Source organism: Mastigoproctus giganteus, chromosome 8, assembly GCF_048544385.1.
Source record: "Mastigoproctus giganteus isolate SK-2022 chromosome 8, ASM4854438v1, whole genome shotgun sequence".
Classification (NCBI taxonomy): Eukaryota; Metazoa; Arthropoda; class Arachnida; order Uropygi; family Thelyphonidae; genus Mastigoproctus; species Mastigoproctus giganteus.
In genome coordinates this window covers 76,433,828-76,450,867 of record NC_143582.1, presented here as the reverse complement: position 1 = coordinate 76,450,867, position 17,040 = coordinate 76,433,828, and the positions used below count along the sequence as shown (strand labels likewise).

Here is a 17,040-nt window from a genome sequence, read left to right as displayed (position 1 = left end):
TTTCCAAAAATTTTGTGAAACGCTATGGTCATTTAATGATATAGGTGGAAAATATGTCAAAGCTGTCACCATGCATATCTTGTGTATTACAAAAATATACACTTTATACATAATCCCACTTGGCAGTGTTATTGAAATAGGAGCACCCATTTGGGGGGAATTATCTAATATTTATTGAAGTGTTCAGTAGCCAAAAATGTAAACCAAAACAGGGCTGTTTTGGTGTACATTTTTCCTGTGTGCATTTTGTGTTGTAGTGACGGATTTCAGCATACTGTGTATACATGATTCAGATAGTGCTAATAATGCATACATGATTCAGATAGTGCTAATAATGCATAAGAAGATGAAAAATTTATCAGAAAAACTTTTTTGTTGGAAACTAAATTGGACATTAAGACTGAATTCAGGTGAGTGCTAGGTTTTATGCTGCATTTAATGGATATGAGTGATTTGAAAATTTACAGTATGCATAATTCTGTAATTTTAAGGTAAGCTTTTTTGTATTTTATTGAACATATGCTGTACTTGTTTTACCACAATTTTTGTCTATTTAAATGTTTATGATACATTTAGTATTATTATATAATGAGAAACATTACCTTAATATCAACCAGAAATACTAGTCAAGCCAACCAGTTAAAATTATTTGGACAAATATCCCCCCCCCCCCACTTAATGCAGGTTCATTTAGCACTCTATTTTTACAGTTTCATTTAAGAGTGCTAAGTGGAGACTCCTGTATATTAAAAATTAAATGTAGAAATGTATACATGAACTATTCGTTAAAGGTTTGTGGTAGCCTGCAGCAATAAGTCACAGAACGTTACATGCTCCTGTCAGTAAGCAAAAGGGCTTGTATCTTTGTCCTCACCAAAATAAAAAAATGCAACTGCTGTGCAGAAGTCTTTTTTTTTTTTTCTTTTTTTTTTTAACACTTCTTGGGCACTTGCAAGACAAAATACTTTATTTACCCCAGCATTTCAAAGAGGATGGCTGCGTAAAAGAATGAAAATGGATTTGCACGGCCAGTGTTCGTTTTACAGAAAAGTCAAGAAAAGTGGCTCACAAATGATTTTGAGTCCAGTTTTTTTTTTTTAATGGAGGGATGTTCTAATACTTCCAAGGTACATATACACTGTATGTTATGTTTAAAATCACTGACTTACTTGGAATATCTTGGCATTTTGTTGAATGAATGCTCGGATTTGAAAATCTTCCCATACAAAATTACAGTGCTGAATAACTTTCTGAACATGACAAATAGATAATATTTCAATTCACTATTACATAACGTCTGGTTGTCAGAAGAAGCTTATTTTTATTTGGGCAGGACTATGAACAAGCAGAACATATTCTGAGCAAAAGAATATCCAGACAGCTTAATGGGGGCGCCTCCGTAGCCAGGTGGGAAGGAGCAGCAGTGGGTACCACACGCTTCTTGATTAGACCGGGGTTCGAGCCCATCACCACCAAATACGGAGGATGCGGAAAGGTCAAGGAATGACCACCACATATCCCCGGAGCAATATGGCCTTAGTTGCTAATGCTCCAAAATAACAAACAAACAAACAGCTTAATGGAAAAAGTAGTTGTGGGTAACCAGACACTTCTTCAGTGAAACTGCCAGCTCACAGCATGGTGTTAGTTACTGACTTACACCTTTATACCTGCATATGGTTAAGGGTGTCTTTCCACTACAGTTCCTGGCTGTTTGTGGTCTTTGCATGTTATCATACTGATATCCTAATTGTCATGTAAATGCAGGTATTTTTGGCCACCCCTGAGTCCAGATGAACCCATATGACTTTTTCCTGTGAGGTTTTTCAAAACAAATTGTTTCACAGGAAACCCGCTACACTCATGGGGCTAGTAATTGCTCAGGTGTATCATGAAATTGATGTGTGATTATTACATAAACATATACAAAGCTCAACTTAACTAGCATCACAGGGTTGATGTACCTACTAATTCTTTAGATAAAAGATTTGTGCAAATACTACCACTCTATATTTCATAAATTCACAATTGAGAAAGAATGTATCTTTCCATTTAAAATGTTGACTTTAAATATATTTTCAAAACATTCCATTTCTTTGGATTGGATCTTTTAACGTTGTGACAATTTGATGTAGAGACCAAGCAGGTAAGTGCTAAATTATTTGGTCTGAAAAGTTATATATCTGTTTAGAAGAGTGAAGTGTCAAGGCTTTATTAGTGAAAAACCTCACATGACTGACTAACTTTAGAAAGGTTCCATTAATTATTGACTGGATTTGAATTTTTGTAACTTTGCAGGAAAATATCATTAATGACTAATCTAGAGGCCTTTACTCTCAAGGTAACTTTCTCCAATCATATTTGTATGGAGTTGCTGGTATTACAGGACACAAGAATCATGCAAATAGCATCTATTCAAACAGTTATAAACTGGATATTTACATTCTCTAGTAATGGTATGCATTGCATTTACCAGAGACTTTTGGTCTGGCTAGCAAATTTTACTGAGCAAAAATTCCTTTTCAGCTACAGGTATTCCTGAGTTATGTGATTAATGGAAGCTATCACTTAATAAATAATTAACAAGGCTAGGTTATTAGATGAGACTAATGGACTTCTTTTTTTTCAAAAATTTTGTAACCAGTTTCAAATAGAATAAATAATATATACTATTAAATATCAATGTTCCAGGATAATTCAAAAAAAGTAATTTGCATATTAAATACTTATCACCCATACTAATACAGGATTTTGAGTTGCAACATGTAGCAATTATATTTTTGTGGGATGAGCAAGTGAAATCCTCGGAGGTTTACAGATGAAATGGATGGAAAGTGGCAGAACAAATGAATATGCTACATATTACACTCATGATAAAACTTTGTTTAGTTTGAAAAGGGTGTAAAGTTGATAACTAATACCATTTTCAAAATAAATTGAATTTCCTCTAATAAAGGCATAATGGACGTTCTCAGATTATTTTAATGTTTTTGTTTACATTCAAGACTGCAACATTACTATCATTATTTAAGTATTGTTGTACATTATGTTGCTATTCTAGTTTTCTTAAAATGGACTGTCACTATCATCATTTAAACAACATTTTAAGAAAACTAGAATAGCCACATGATGATGTACAACAATACTTAATTAAATAATGATAGTAATGTTGCAGTCTAGAATGTAAACAAAAACATTAAAATAATCTGAGAACATCCATTATGCCTTTATTAGAGGAAATTCACCAATTTATTTTGAAAATGGTATTAGTTATTGACTTACACCCTTTTCAAACTAAACAACAAAGTTTTATCATGAATGTAATATGAAATAATCTGTAATGTGTAGCATATTCATTTGTTCTGCTATTTTCCATCCATTTCATCTGTAAATCTCCGAGGATTTCACTTGCTCATCCCAAAAAAATATAATTGCTACATGTTGCAACTCAAAATCTTGTATTGGTATGGATGATATGTATTTAATATGCAAATTACTTTTACTTTTTGAATTATCCTGGAATATTATGATATTTAATAGTATATATCATTTATTTCTATTTGAAACTGGGAATTTTTTATTGTATGAAATTTGGTAAGGAAATTCTCACTAAGAATATCCTACCAATGAAACCTTGTAATGTTGTCAAAACTGACTTCAATGATGAAATGGTCACTATAATGCTTCAGATTAACAACCTTATTTGGAAAATTCTGAATCTTTCTTACAGTAAAAACAGGAAAAAACATTGTGAATTAATATTAAGAAAAAATTGAGGATATTAAAAACTAAAATACCATCACTGAAGAATAGTGATGGTGTACTTATAAATAAAAAAAAAGTAAAGTGTAGCCATTATCAACCCACTGCAGGATGGAAGCCTCGGCAATTCATGCTGAGGGAAACGGACCATAATCTGCCACGCTGGTCCAGTGCGGGTTGGCAGATCGACCGTATTCAGCAGTCAGGGGCTTGAACCCCAGTCGGAGAGCATGTGCTACTGCACTTCCGCTCCTGCCCACTCGGCTACGGAAGCCGTTGCTTATAAATAGCGGAAGACTACTTTAGATAATTATACATGGAGCGAGGAAATGATGCCAGCAGGGGGGGATCACAAATTAGTAACACATACGACATACTTCCTGATGAGGTAGAAAGTGCATTGAAGAAGATAGTTACTGTAGAGTTGTTAAAATTGTGAGGAAGAGAAGCTTTGGTTTGGTTTTTTTTTTTTTTTTTTTTTTAGGAGCATTAGCAACTAAGGCCATATTGCTCCGGAATATGCGGTGGTCATTCCCTGACCTTTCCGTATTTGGTGGTGACGGGCTCGAACCCCGGTCTAATCAAGAAGCGTGTACTACGCACTGCTGCTCCTTCCCACCTGGCTACGGAGGCACCAAGGAAGAGAAGCAAGACTCATTAGGAAGGGTGTGACGCCTAAGGAGCAATATCCCAATTTGTCTGAAATGTAAAATAATGAACCAATGTATACTCCCACCATGACTTATGGAAGTGAAAAAGGTAAAGTGTAAATTTGCACTTTATATCTTTACTCTTATAGCCTGTGGATAATATTCTTTTTATTAAGACTGCCGTTTAATAGAATTAAAATTCAATTAGTTATTTGGTTTTTAGGAGCATTAGCAACTAAGGCCATATTGCTCCGGGATATGCGGTGGTCATTCCCTGACCTTTCCACATCCTCCGTATTTGGTGGTGACGGGTTCGAACCCCGGTCTAATCAAGAAGCGTGTGCTTCACACCTGGCTATGGAGGCGCCATTTAAAATTCAGTTTGCAAATATGATCACAATGACCAGTGCTTACTACATATCATATAGTGAGCGGTATTTTATGATGGAAAGTCCATTGTATAGTGAACCAATCGTAAAGCTGAGGTCCACTGTATTTTTTTTTTTTTTTTAAATTTCCTGTATCAAATTATTGACTTAGGCTCAGATCACTTGCTGACTACCAATTGGTGCCCCCCTCGTAGGTTTTCGACTAACATTTTTCCTGAACATAATTTGGATGTTTGATTATACAGGAATATAAAATAACATTTATTCTTTATTATGATCTCTAAATATATCCTGAAAATGAATGTGCATATATATACATTTGGTTCCATTGTGTTTTTCTTATTATATTGTAAACCTTATTATATAAATGGAATATTAAAGTTCCTGGGTTTTTCCCATATATTTTGTTTTTTTCTTCTTGTCGAGGAATTCCTGTAAATATGAAACCTTTTTGCTGTTTTTTAACAAAGTGCTTTAAACAATAATGTAGTTTTTCTCATACATTTTTTTTTTTTTTGCAAATATGCACTTCTTGATGCTACTTAAATTTATATGCATAAGATAGGTGTTGCTTACACTTTCCATAGGAAACATGTAAGCTACGTTTCTGAAAGAAGAACAGTGTTTCAAAGCAAAATTGGTAGGAATTAGAGATGATAGTGTTCCAGGAAAAACATTGGAACTCTGAGGTGCTGAATTAATTTTTTGATTGCATCAAAATTAATAATTAATGGATGGAATTAAAAGCAAATATAAAAATTTTCTAGTTTTCCTCTGCTTTTGTTAATAATGGACTTTCTTATTCATACACGAAATAAATATTTACTTTAAAATGCAATTATTTCAAAATTACAAGTTTGCTTTGTTTTAACTGTGTTTAGCTTATTATTAAAATACTTGAAAAAGATTAAGCTGTTTTGAATTCAACTTTCACAGATACTTATGTAAAGACAGGATAATTTTACTCTAATTGTTGATATTTTTCTAATGAGACAATGCACAACTTGACATAGAATTGCTATTCACACGGTTTTGAATTCCTGTCAACACAGACATTGAGATCTATATTTCTCCAAAAGTCACAATTTGAGTGTCAAAAGATCTGAACACAGTTCACAAGCCTTGATATCAAATAGTAATATTTTCATTGCCAGCCAAATTTAATTTCTTATTACTATGTTTTATTTTCTTCTCAATTCTTTTGTTAGATCTGTAAAAAGACTGGCACACGTAATTCGGAAGTGTTAAGCTGCACGGCAAACCTATACATCACTCTTGCTGATAAGCTTAGGCATCAAACTTTTTCACCTGGACTCTGGTATAAATTATAGTAACAATGTTCTGGAAAATGTTCCAAATCTACATAACCAGTCTGTACTTCCAGTAACCTAGCTAACTCTCCTCTGACTTCTGAAAAATTTGGACGTTCATTAGGATCGGTGAGCCAACAAGTTTGCATAACTCTGTATAGTTCTGGGCGACAGTGGTCAGGTCGTTCCATCACATAGCCTTCCCTAACATACTGGATTACTTCTCTGGCTCCCATTCCAGGATAAGGTGTGGATCCTGTAATAATAAATGTATTATTTTAATTTGATAAATTTTTAGTACATATTAATTGGTTTAATTTGAGTAAGATAAGAAAGGTACAAGTAAATTTCATCCATTATATTTCTAAACATCTGAATGACAACTATTTGCACAGAGGAATACCCCAGTGGTCTTATATGAAAATATACAATTTAGGTTTGATGGTGTTATGTTCAATTGTAGAAATAATATAAGTCTGAATACTTTAAAAAGGAGAGGAATGAAAGAAGACCAGAATACAACAATCACAAAATTAAATGTCCCATCGTAAAAATAATGACATGGCAAATCATAAACAGAGGGAAATTTTTACAATGCCACTGAACTAAGTGAGAGGAACATCACTTTGTTCCAATAAAAATGAGGAGCCAGTTACAAAACTAACTATGTTTTCAAACTGCATTCCTTATTGTGGAAGATTTTTACTTTGTCTTTCTGCTGATGAAGTGTGTACGTTGTTAAAAATATATTCTATGAAGCTCACGAGAATCTTTCCTTTGTGCCAAACATATTAGGCCAAAAAAACCTATTGTTTTGTTAATGCCATGTGGAAAAGACCAAGCAAAGCTTCAGTTCTGAGACCTGATAAACATGTATTGAGAAATAAGTGCTCTTACTAATGCAGCATTAAGAATCATGAAATCGTTTAGAAAAGGTTTTTTTCCAAAAATTCAGGTGACTTCAAACTTAACATCCTTTTCCTACTAAAACTGAGAGTCAACCCAAACTATACTAAAGGAGAAGCAGGAAGAGAAACAAATTAGAATATTACTGGAGAAAAGGTTAGTTTTGTTTTTTGCTCTGAATTCTGGGTGAATTATTATCTATCCTGGATAACACACATACCTTTTAAGGAAAAAGAGGGAGTTTGTGAGTATACTTCATTTGTAGCAAAAGGCAAGTTCCATTCTTCTGATAAGATTGGAAGTCTATTAACATTAGTTGGCCTAACTGCCAGTGTTTTGTTTGGTTTAGCTCTGAGAAATGTTCTCTTTATAGAAAATATGCAACTAATTCTGTTTTTTTTTTTTTTTTTTTAAATGGAGGGATGTTCTAATGCAGCAGACTCAAGATTTACCTTGATCGGATTAACCGGGACACTTCAAGACTCCAAATTAAAAAAAAAAACAAAAAAAAAAAAAACAGAAATCTAAAATTCAAGTAATAACCAGAATAGGTATAAACAGATGTTTTGCAAGTCATAAAAAAAAACGACAAGGAGCAGCATTATAAGTTGTCATTGGGAGATTAATGTCTATGTTTAGGAAGGTAGAAAATGTTTTAGTCATTAAACTTTAACCAACAATTTTTTTTTTTTTTTTGCAAAGAACCTGACAATTCCTGTGCAACCACTGCCAGATTAAGAAGTTTGTTAATATTTGCTTCTTCTATATTTGTAGAAGAATAAGAGAAATTTACCTCAATATGACACTCTCCAGAATATAAAATTAACATAAAATGATTACAATAATAAAAACAATTGAAAAAGTTTAAAACAAATTTTGAAAAACGACTTTCCTTCCTGAAGCTTATGAGGCTTTTCGACCATATGTCTTGATCACGGGAATGAAATTAACGATTCCTGCGATCAATGTTCATAACATATGGTTGAAAAGCCCCATCAGCTTCAAGAAGGAAAGTTGTTTTTCAAAATTTATGTTAATTTTATATTCGTTTTAATTTCTGGAGAGCATCATATGGAAGTGTTCTATGTATCATATTGAGGTAAATTTCTCTTATCCATCTATAAATATTGAAGTAGAACATGTTAAGCATCATAGCTGTTTTATACTAATTTCTTCTTTTATATATATAACAATGCATCTTAACTGTTAACTGCTTCTTCCACATGAGTCTAGATCAACACCTTGATCTAGATCTTCAAGTTAGAAAGCGAACATTTAGAGGTTACTTGTGTCGATGAATAAGTTATCGGACATTTTTAGGCTATAGTCTAAAGAAACTGGTCTTACAGCCTGCAACTTTCTGCATTTTATCTGTTTTTGGCCCCAAGCCAAAAAAAAAAAAAGGTTGAATGGCTCTTGGACTCACAGGAAATTTCTACAGATTTGAGATATCTTATCATCCAAGTTTCTTGCAATGACCGACGAACTGGTAAAATAAATAAATGATATGTTTGTTTTTTATTTATCACTTATTTATTTTTATAAATTTATTTTAACCAGTTAGTCGGTCATCGCAATAAACTTGGATGATATGCATCCCGATGCACAAGGCCTGTTTTTCTAATTGAGATATCGTGTCTAGATTTTGATAGTCTCTTACCCCTTGAACCATTTTTTTTTTTATTATTATTATAATCACAGCAGCCATTTATGAGTGGGATAACCCAGGATTTTGTGTCAGGCTTTCTTTTACTTATTAAAATAAATGTATGGTCATAACAGCTCTTGCACCATTGGGCAGTTCATTCCTTTCCTTACATACTTTGGATTCTGTGTCTCCTGCCAATTCATAATTATGCTATGCATTTTTCTTCTCTGCTAGCCTAAACGTTGAACAATATCTCATTTATAAAAAGCTTAGTAACTTCTATTTGGTTCTGCATAAAATTATTTAATTCCTTCCCTTGATATCTTTGAATAAATTCCAATACACTTCTACCTAATGGTTCCTTTACTTGAAGATTCTTAATAGAACAAGAATATTGCCTTCTTGTGCTGCTATAAAAGTGAGCTTCCTGTTGAAAGCTGACTTCTGGTTCTTAAATTTTGTTTTCTAAATGATGGGCTGTGCTAGACTGACTCAATATTACAATGGCTGCACTGTGCTTCTCAACAAAGCATAACAATTTGATGAATAAACCAATACTTCATATTTCTCTTCTAAGAGTAGCAGTAGTGTCGCCACACATCCCAATATAAGCAATTCTACTTCCTTACTGCTGTCGTTAAATTATTAGTCTCTATATTTCCCACACTACCTAATAACCTCAGCCAATATCATGACTTTCTCTTTTACCACAAAATGGTAGAATCTTCAAATACCAAAACTTTTTTATCTGAGAATAATGCTAGAAGTTATGAAAAATGTTTCATAACTTCAGTTCTGGCTTATCCTGGAGATTTTTTTTTTCCCACAATTTTGAAAAGGTTCTTAGTCTCTACAGCAGCTATTATAAAAATGTGCTTTTTTTTTTTAAATAGGGAAGAGTAATATTTTTCCATTGCACAAAACTTTAGCATGTTTGTCTGAAGATAATAATAATAAAGCACTCAAAACCTATGTTGATATTATTATATTTATTTCCTGATGATATTTTAAGTAGTCCTTATGTGCTGTGATATGACTATATTGTAGATATAGCTTAGCTTAATTTTCAGCACTCACCTCATAGTAATTTGCTTAGTTGGTTGAAAGTTTTACCACGTACATAGTGGTTATGAGATTCTAATAACTTAAAGAAATTATAAATTTAAAAACTAAGTTATGGGCCTCAAAAATTTTTCTAAGAAAGGAAAGTGCACCTTCCATTCTATGGTTGTCTAATTAAAATAAATTAAATGAAGTGAGATGATAGCTGTGCACGAGCGACTTTTGAAATCGTCTTCAGTTAGCTATAGTGGGGAGGGAAGAGCACGCGAGTGTGTTATATACAGGTTGAGTTCCCAAAATGCATTTCAGTGCACGTGGAAACTTTATACATGCTAAATTCCAAATAGGGGAAAAGCTGGCGGGAAGAAGAAGCCCTCGTCATTGAGTGGTTTAGGTGCCACACATCGTTCAACATATTAAACAAAAAGATTCCCACCAACTTCTCCCCTATTTGGAATTTAGCACGTATAAAGTTTCCGCATGCACTGAAATGCATTTCGGGAACTCAACCTGTATATAACACACTCGCGCGCTCTTCCCTCCGCACTATAACTAACTGAAGACGATTTCAAAAGTCGCTCGTGTGCGGCTATCAGCTTTTATCTCATTTCATTTAATTTATTTTAATTAGACAACCATAGAATGGAAGGTGCACTTTCCTTTCTTAGAAAAATTTTTGAAGCCCATAACTTAGTTTTTAAATTTACAATTTCTTTAAGTTATTAGAATCTCATAACCACTATGTACATGGTAAAACTTTCAACCAACTAAACGGATTACTATGAGGTGAGTGCTGAAAATTAAGCTAAGCTATATCTACGATCTATTTATTTCCAAATTGGAAATATGTACATAATGAAGTCAAACATTTCATGCTATTTTCTTACTATTTTTTCATATCAAACATACATCTGATTCAGAAAATTTTGTTTTAAGGTTAATTTTATATAGTAAATAACAATAATACATCAACATTACCCAGCTGTCTTTGCAATATCACTGTCACAAGAATTTGTGGCAAAAGTAAAGAAAACCCACATGAGAAGCACACAAAAGTTCGATAAATTTACTGGTAAAAGTACTTTGCCGTAAGGCATTTGTATCGTTGCTCGCTCAGTAAACATACAGTGGGTGTTATCGGTCAGGAATAGAAATTGAATCCCACGGGAGATTGAAACCTTCCCGGAGTGGAGGGGGTAACCTGACCTTTTTTCTTTAGAATCACTGGTGGACTAGTGGATAAACTGTTTATTAAAAAAAAAAAAAGGCAAAGGAAGCCCACACAAGAAGCACGGCAAACTTTGAAAAAGTTTACCGGTGAAACTACATTACAAACATTTTTTACAACACCAGAACTTCCAATATGACTCTGTTCGTGATTCAATTAGTGATTCTAAAGAAAAAAGGTCAGGTTGCACCCCCCGTGGGTGCAACCTGACCTTTTTTCTTTAGAATCAATAACACCCACCAGACCAATAACACCCACCATCTGTTTACAGAGCGAACAACAATACAAATGCCGTTACAGCCAAGTACTTTTACCAGTAAATTTCATCGAACTTTTGCATGCTTCTCGTGTGGGCTTTCTTTACCTTAGCTGAATTTGTTTATTTGTTATTACTGTAAAACAACTTTTGGGATTATTTAAGAGATTATCTTTTATAGTCTCAATACTATAAAATATAATCCTTGCCTGCCAAACCACAGTATACGTTGTTTTACCCTTATAACAAATAAACAAGTTCTTGTGACAATGATATTGCAAAGACATCTGTTAAGTGTTGATGTATTATTGTTATTAACTATACAAAATTATTCTTAAAAGAAAATTCTTCGAATTAGATGTTTGATTTACTAAAAATTAAGAATTCCATAACAGTAACCCTTAGCCTGTGCAGGTTCTGAGTGTTTTTATTATCTTTTGAGGAATGACAGTTATAGAATAGATGTGCGGGAATTTGCCTTTAGTTGATTTCTGGAACAAACTTCCATCTGTTGTCATTGAAGTTGATAGCTTAAATAAATTCAAGGAAGAACTGGACAAACTTTTGGAGCAAATGGATCGGTGAAATGGGAAGGGTTTTTTGGTTTTTTTTTAAGAAAGCAAGCTTAGTAGCATCATATGCTAATAATCTTCAAACAACATAGTTTACTTATGCATCATACCACTCGAGGAATACTTTAGCATGTATATTGATGGCACTTAAATTTACATAGTACCTTGAATACTGTAATAAACAATTGTGAAATTATTTTTTTTCCCACCTCCTTTAATTTTGTGCACCAGGTATAATATGTAATAATGGAGTTTCTGCATGTGCTATAAATTTGTCAAACTTACCTAAATTAATTCCCAAAAGAGTACTGTGATCAATATATTCATCACTTGAGTTTATTAAAACTGAACTTCTGGTTCTAGTCTTCTCTTGTCAGTGTGTTTATTCAACCAGTGCATTTTATCTTAAAGAAAATTATCATTTGTGCTCAACTCCATAAATTAAAGCTGCTATTGAAAAATTGTTCTTGAAGAGGCATGACTTCACCACACAGAAAACATGGAACTTTGTTAAATCTTATTTCAGTAATGAACTGTTAAAGGGTCATACCTACCTAATGTTACAATTTCCCATAAAAGAATTCCAAATGCCCAAATATCTGACTTCACAGTAAAAATATTCATATATAATGATTCTGGAGCCATCCATCGTATTGGAAGTGCTCCCTAAAACAGAAACAAAACATTAACTGAGAGGTTTACAAATTAAGGAAAATATGAACTGCACTTATTAATCAAGAAATAGGTACTGCTTTGCAGACTGTCAAATCTAAAGATTTTATGGAAATGGCCAAACAAAGTTTTCCTATTCTGGAAGACACAGAGAATCTAATTCCTACATATAAACAATATTCAGAATGTTGGGGAAAAAAAATTATCGGTTCAACATGTTACATAATTCCCTTAGTTTTTCTCAGTGCTTCATACCATTAAGTTTGCACCCTAGTTTTGTAATTTCCATATTAAAATATTAAGTAAAAGACAGGTTTTGTGAGGCTGTCAATTTTTTTTTTTTAATAGAACAAAGAGCACTGGTTATAAACATAAATAGCAAATTTCCAAAACATTCGTTAAATATATACTTTTATAATGGGGGGGGGGGGGTGTTAACTTTACATTTTTACCAAAACAAACATTTGAGTGTGATATGGAACATTTCTTTTGCCTTAAGAAACTAATATGGTAAACTCATTTAAGGGCATGTTATGCAGATATTCAGATGATGATAATAGTGAGTGCACACACACACACACACACCACTTAGAATATTCTATTACCTAAAATATTATTCCATAAATTTCTTCCCTTTGTTTCTTTTATACACTAACCCAGGAGAAGGCAAAATGGCATTCCCTCAACCTTTAGACAAATATTCTAATGTTACCATATAGTGCTGTTTGTATACTTTTTATCCTCTATTTTAACTCCTCACCCTCTGAGATTTCTACACAAATTATTAAAATAAAATAAATGTATAGCAGATATTTCATTATATTTCATTAGACATCTGTGTCGAACCAAAGGTCATTTGTATTTTAAGATTTGTTTCACCTCACCTTAATAAAGTTGGTATGCATAGAATTGTATGTTCACTAAATATCTCAAGTTTCAAGTGGTTTTTTTTTTTTTTTTTTTTGAAATAAATAAATAAATAAATAAATTTTCTGTTTATACTCCGGCACGACAACCAAGTCAGTAGAGTTTACAATAAATCGTCAATACAAATATTTATCATATTTAGTAGTCACGGGCTTGAACCCCGGTCCACTCAAGGAACGCGTGCTATGCACTCTCGCTCCTGACCACTGGGCTACGTCAGGCCTATCATTGTTTTCTTGCATAAATATGCCATAATTTAATCCATCATCACACTACATATAATCTGAGAGTTCAAAATGCTAATTACAAAAGCAATTTGTCATAAAGACACACTGCTTTATACTTAGGGATAACAACACAGACATTACAGTAATAATCTTTGCTTTCCTCTAATAAAAATTCTACAAGTGAGTATGGTGACATTAGAATATTTATTGTCTGGAGACTGTTTGTAGCTCCCATTTTGAAGGCCACTTTGCCTCTTCCTGGTAATTAAGTGGCAGTAATGATAACATACTGATGTGACTACAGCGGTCTGTTTTTAAATTATATTCAGTCTAACCAACTGATGGGTGGTGAGTAGATGCTTTTTGAAAACTGTGAAGTTGACTTTTATGTTGCTTTGCTTAAAAAAAAAAAAATTTTTAGGAGTATAATTAATATTAGATATGTTTTAGTCTATAAGCACAATTACATAACTTTAGTAAGTATACTGCTTGATACCTTTATATGGTCAGTACTCTCAAAAGAATAAAAGAGAGAGAGAGAATGCTGCAAGAACAACATCCTCAATGGTAAATATCTCTGGTCCTTGGAAGGTAGCTATTTCCAGGAAAATATATTGTGGAATAAGACTGGGGACCAAAGTTGAATTGTAGAGCAGCTATCAACTTTTAAGGGCACAAACAGTTTATATTTAGATCTCCCATTGGTACAAATAGAAGATCTGAAGATTTACTTTACAGGGCAATATTGAGAAAAGTCATGAGTTAAAAGTGTCTACAATTTGACCCTGGTGAGAATGGGATACATTTAAATAGAAGGAACATTTGGATGTTACCAAGGCTGTGTAAGTGGGTTGGAAAACTGTAGCCTAGGGGCATAGCCAGATTAACAGCAGTCCAAAATGTGTCACATTGCGAGGCCTGCTGTGCATCTTCATAGGACTAGTCATTAAATGTGGTGAGGGCAGTGTTGAATCTCATTTTGGTGTGACATGGCATTGAAAACTAAAATGAAAGTAGGAGTCTACTATAGACCAATAACTAATGGACAGGTTGAATGTCTTATAATGGGAGACTTTGGCTGGAACTTGTGGGATATATATATACTGCACCAAGCAAGGGATGAACAAAGTGAACTGTGTTCAAATTAGAAATAAAAATCTACAATTTCTTATGTGCGTGTACCTCAACCATACACGAAATATGTCACATTCTTTCTAAAATAAGCCTGAAGTTTTTGCTACATTTGCAGAGAAGTGGTAATAAAATTTCAGTGGAAGCCAAGATTGGAGATCAAGATGTATGGGCTCCAAAGATTTCCTGTAGCTCTTGTTCAAGGACATTAACAGGCTGGCTTAGAGGTAGCCATATATTGATACCTTTTGCTATTATGGTGATATGGCAGGAACCTTGAGACCGTATGACCAATTTTTCTGGGAAATTGCAACATGCCTTCTGCTGCTCTAAGGCTGGTTCCTCGTGATTATAGTGTCAGAAACTTATGGACTTGACTCTGATTCAGGATCAAAAAAGGAGTCTCCAGAAGGTACACACTTTTCGATTCTTGATACTACAAAGCCGCATGTAGTCACTAAGGCAAAGCTGAATGATTTGGACTTCTCCAAAAACAAGAATCATGGCTTGAAAAGGGTGTCTTTTTATAGGTAGAGGCAATCTAACATAATGCAATCTAACCCATAGAGTAATAGGGTGGTGCTTTGATTTATTGTAACAATGTCAGGAATTAATGAAAGAATTATATATGGAGCACATTCCCAAGCATTGGAAACTTTTCATTGGTTCATTCAAGGTCAGTTTTACTCCATAATGGAATATCTGTGCTGACCTAAAAGTGGTAACTTTGCTGACTGGATTACAAGGTAGATACGCTAAATACTGCTGCCTTTTATGCGAGTGGAATGGAACGGCCACTACAGAGTTAAAAAAAAAATGGCCACTGTTTAGACACTACACTAGGCCAAAAAAATGTAGCACATCCTCCTTTGGTGGATAAGCCAAAAATCTGTTTACCTCCACTGCACATCAAGCTAGGTTTGATAAAAAAAAATATTTGTGAAAGCGATGGATGAAAAGGATTGTCCTGTTTGAGACCAAGATGAGCAATTCACTAAAAAAATTAAATGCTACAAAAATAAGAATCTGGAAAGCATTTGAAAATGTCTGCTGAAACTTTTTAGGCAATGAGAAATCACAAAATTACAGTGAAGTTGTGGATGAGCTAATTATAGTGTACAGAGAGTTAGGATGCAACGTGTCGTTAAAGCTTCATTTCCTACATTCCCATTTAGACTTCTTTCCTAAAAACTTGGGAATGGTCTCTGATGAACATGGTAAAACCTTTCACCAAGATATTTCTCAAATGGAAAATACTGAATCCAAATGTTGGCAGACTACTGTTGGAATCTTGTACAGGAGACACCAATGGACAATTGTAAAAGGCAAAAAATGGCAATAAGGGTAATAGATTCATTGTTCAATATGTAGTACCATATGTAATATTTTCTTAAAATATATGAAATCTTTTTTACTAGAAATTTAGTTTAATCCCATCTCCCTTAAAATTAATGGGTATTTCAACATCAGATCTACAAGAATCACCCTGAATTTTAACAGAATTTTTTTTTTTTTTTTTTCCCCGACCAGTATTATCAACAGTAACTCTTCATGCATTAAGAATATCCAGATAAAGGAATCATGAAGTGGGAACTGCTTCAATGAGGTCACAAAGAGGGTTAGACAAGATAGGGCAGATTATGAGAAGTTCTTAACACTAGAAATAAAAGGATGGACAACATTGGCTCAGTATATATGAATAGCATGACTGAGTGGGTCAGAAGTATAGTGAACCAAGTCCAATTTTTCTTCAAGTCTGGCTACAGGTGTACTAAGTCCCTTCAAGCCAATAATTATTCAGTGAAAATCATTAATGACCAAGTCATTAGTTCTTTAGCGAGCCAATCGAGAGCAGTGGTGCCTTATAACGCTGAAGAACATCTGATAGTGTTTGTTGTTACAGTGGACCAAATCCATCTTGCACGAGATTCAGCAGGAAAGTGATCCAAGTCCCATTGTTTTTTATGCAGTTACCTCTCCATAACATTTGAATCGTTGAAAGTGGATTGTTATTGTCAAAATAAATATTGTCTAATTAATTTTAGTTACTGACATTTGATTCTCTCATTGTTATTTTTATTGATAGCAATGGAAGAAATCTGATTAACTATTTTCCAGTGGAAGTAGTGATGTTTACATTCCATTACATAATGAAGCATCAAACAATGATGGTAAGAATATATCATTAAAATACAATTTTTCAATAAATAAGTCATTTTGCAAAATCTTAATAATATTATGCAAGTTATATGCGTAAAAATTAATATTTGTGTAGAGACTGCTTGATTTAAACTTCTTTA

At 33.4% G+C, this 17,040-nt stretch overlaps 1 protein-coding gene across 3 annotated transcripts in view; it reads right to left on the bottom strand.

Annotated features, from left to right (window-relative positions):
* Positions 1-6,030: 6,030 nt before the first annotated feature.
* Positions 6,031-17,040, bottom strand: part of LOC150081648 (tyrosine kinase receptor Cad96Ca-like) — a 181,925-nt gene continuing 170,915 nt past the window's right edge. For all 3 annotated transcript variants that reach the window (XM_090379510.1, XM_090379512.1, XM_090379513.1), the window contains 2 exons: positions 12,338-12,449; positions 6,031-6,367 (listed from right to left, as the gene is read on the bottom strand). In XM_090379510.1, the coding sequence (XP_090235636.1) occupies positions 6,096-6,367; positions 12,338-12,449 (384 nt within the window). In that variant the 3' untranslated portion in view covers positions 6,031-6,095. The remainder of the gene's footprint in view (positions 6,368-12,337; positions 12,450-17,040) is intronic.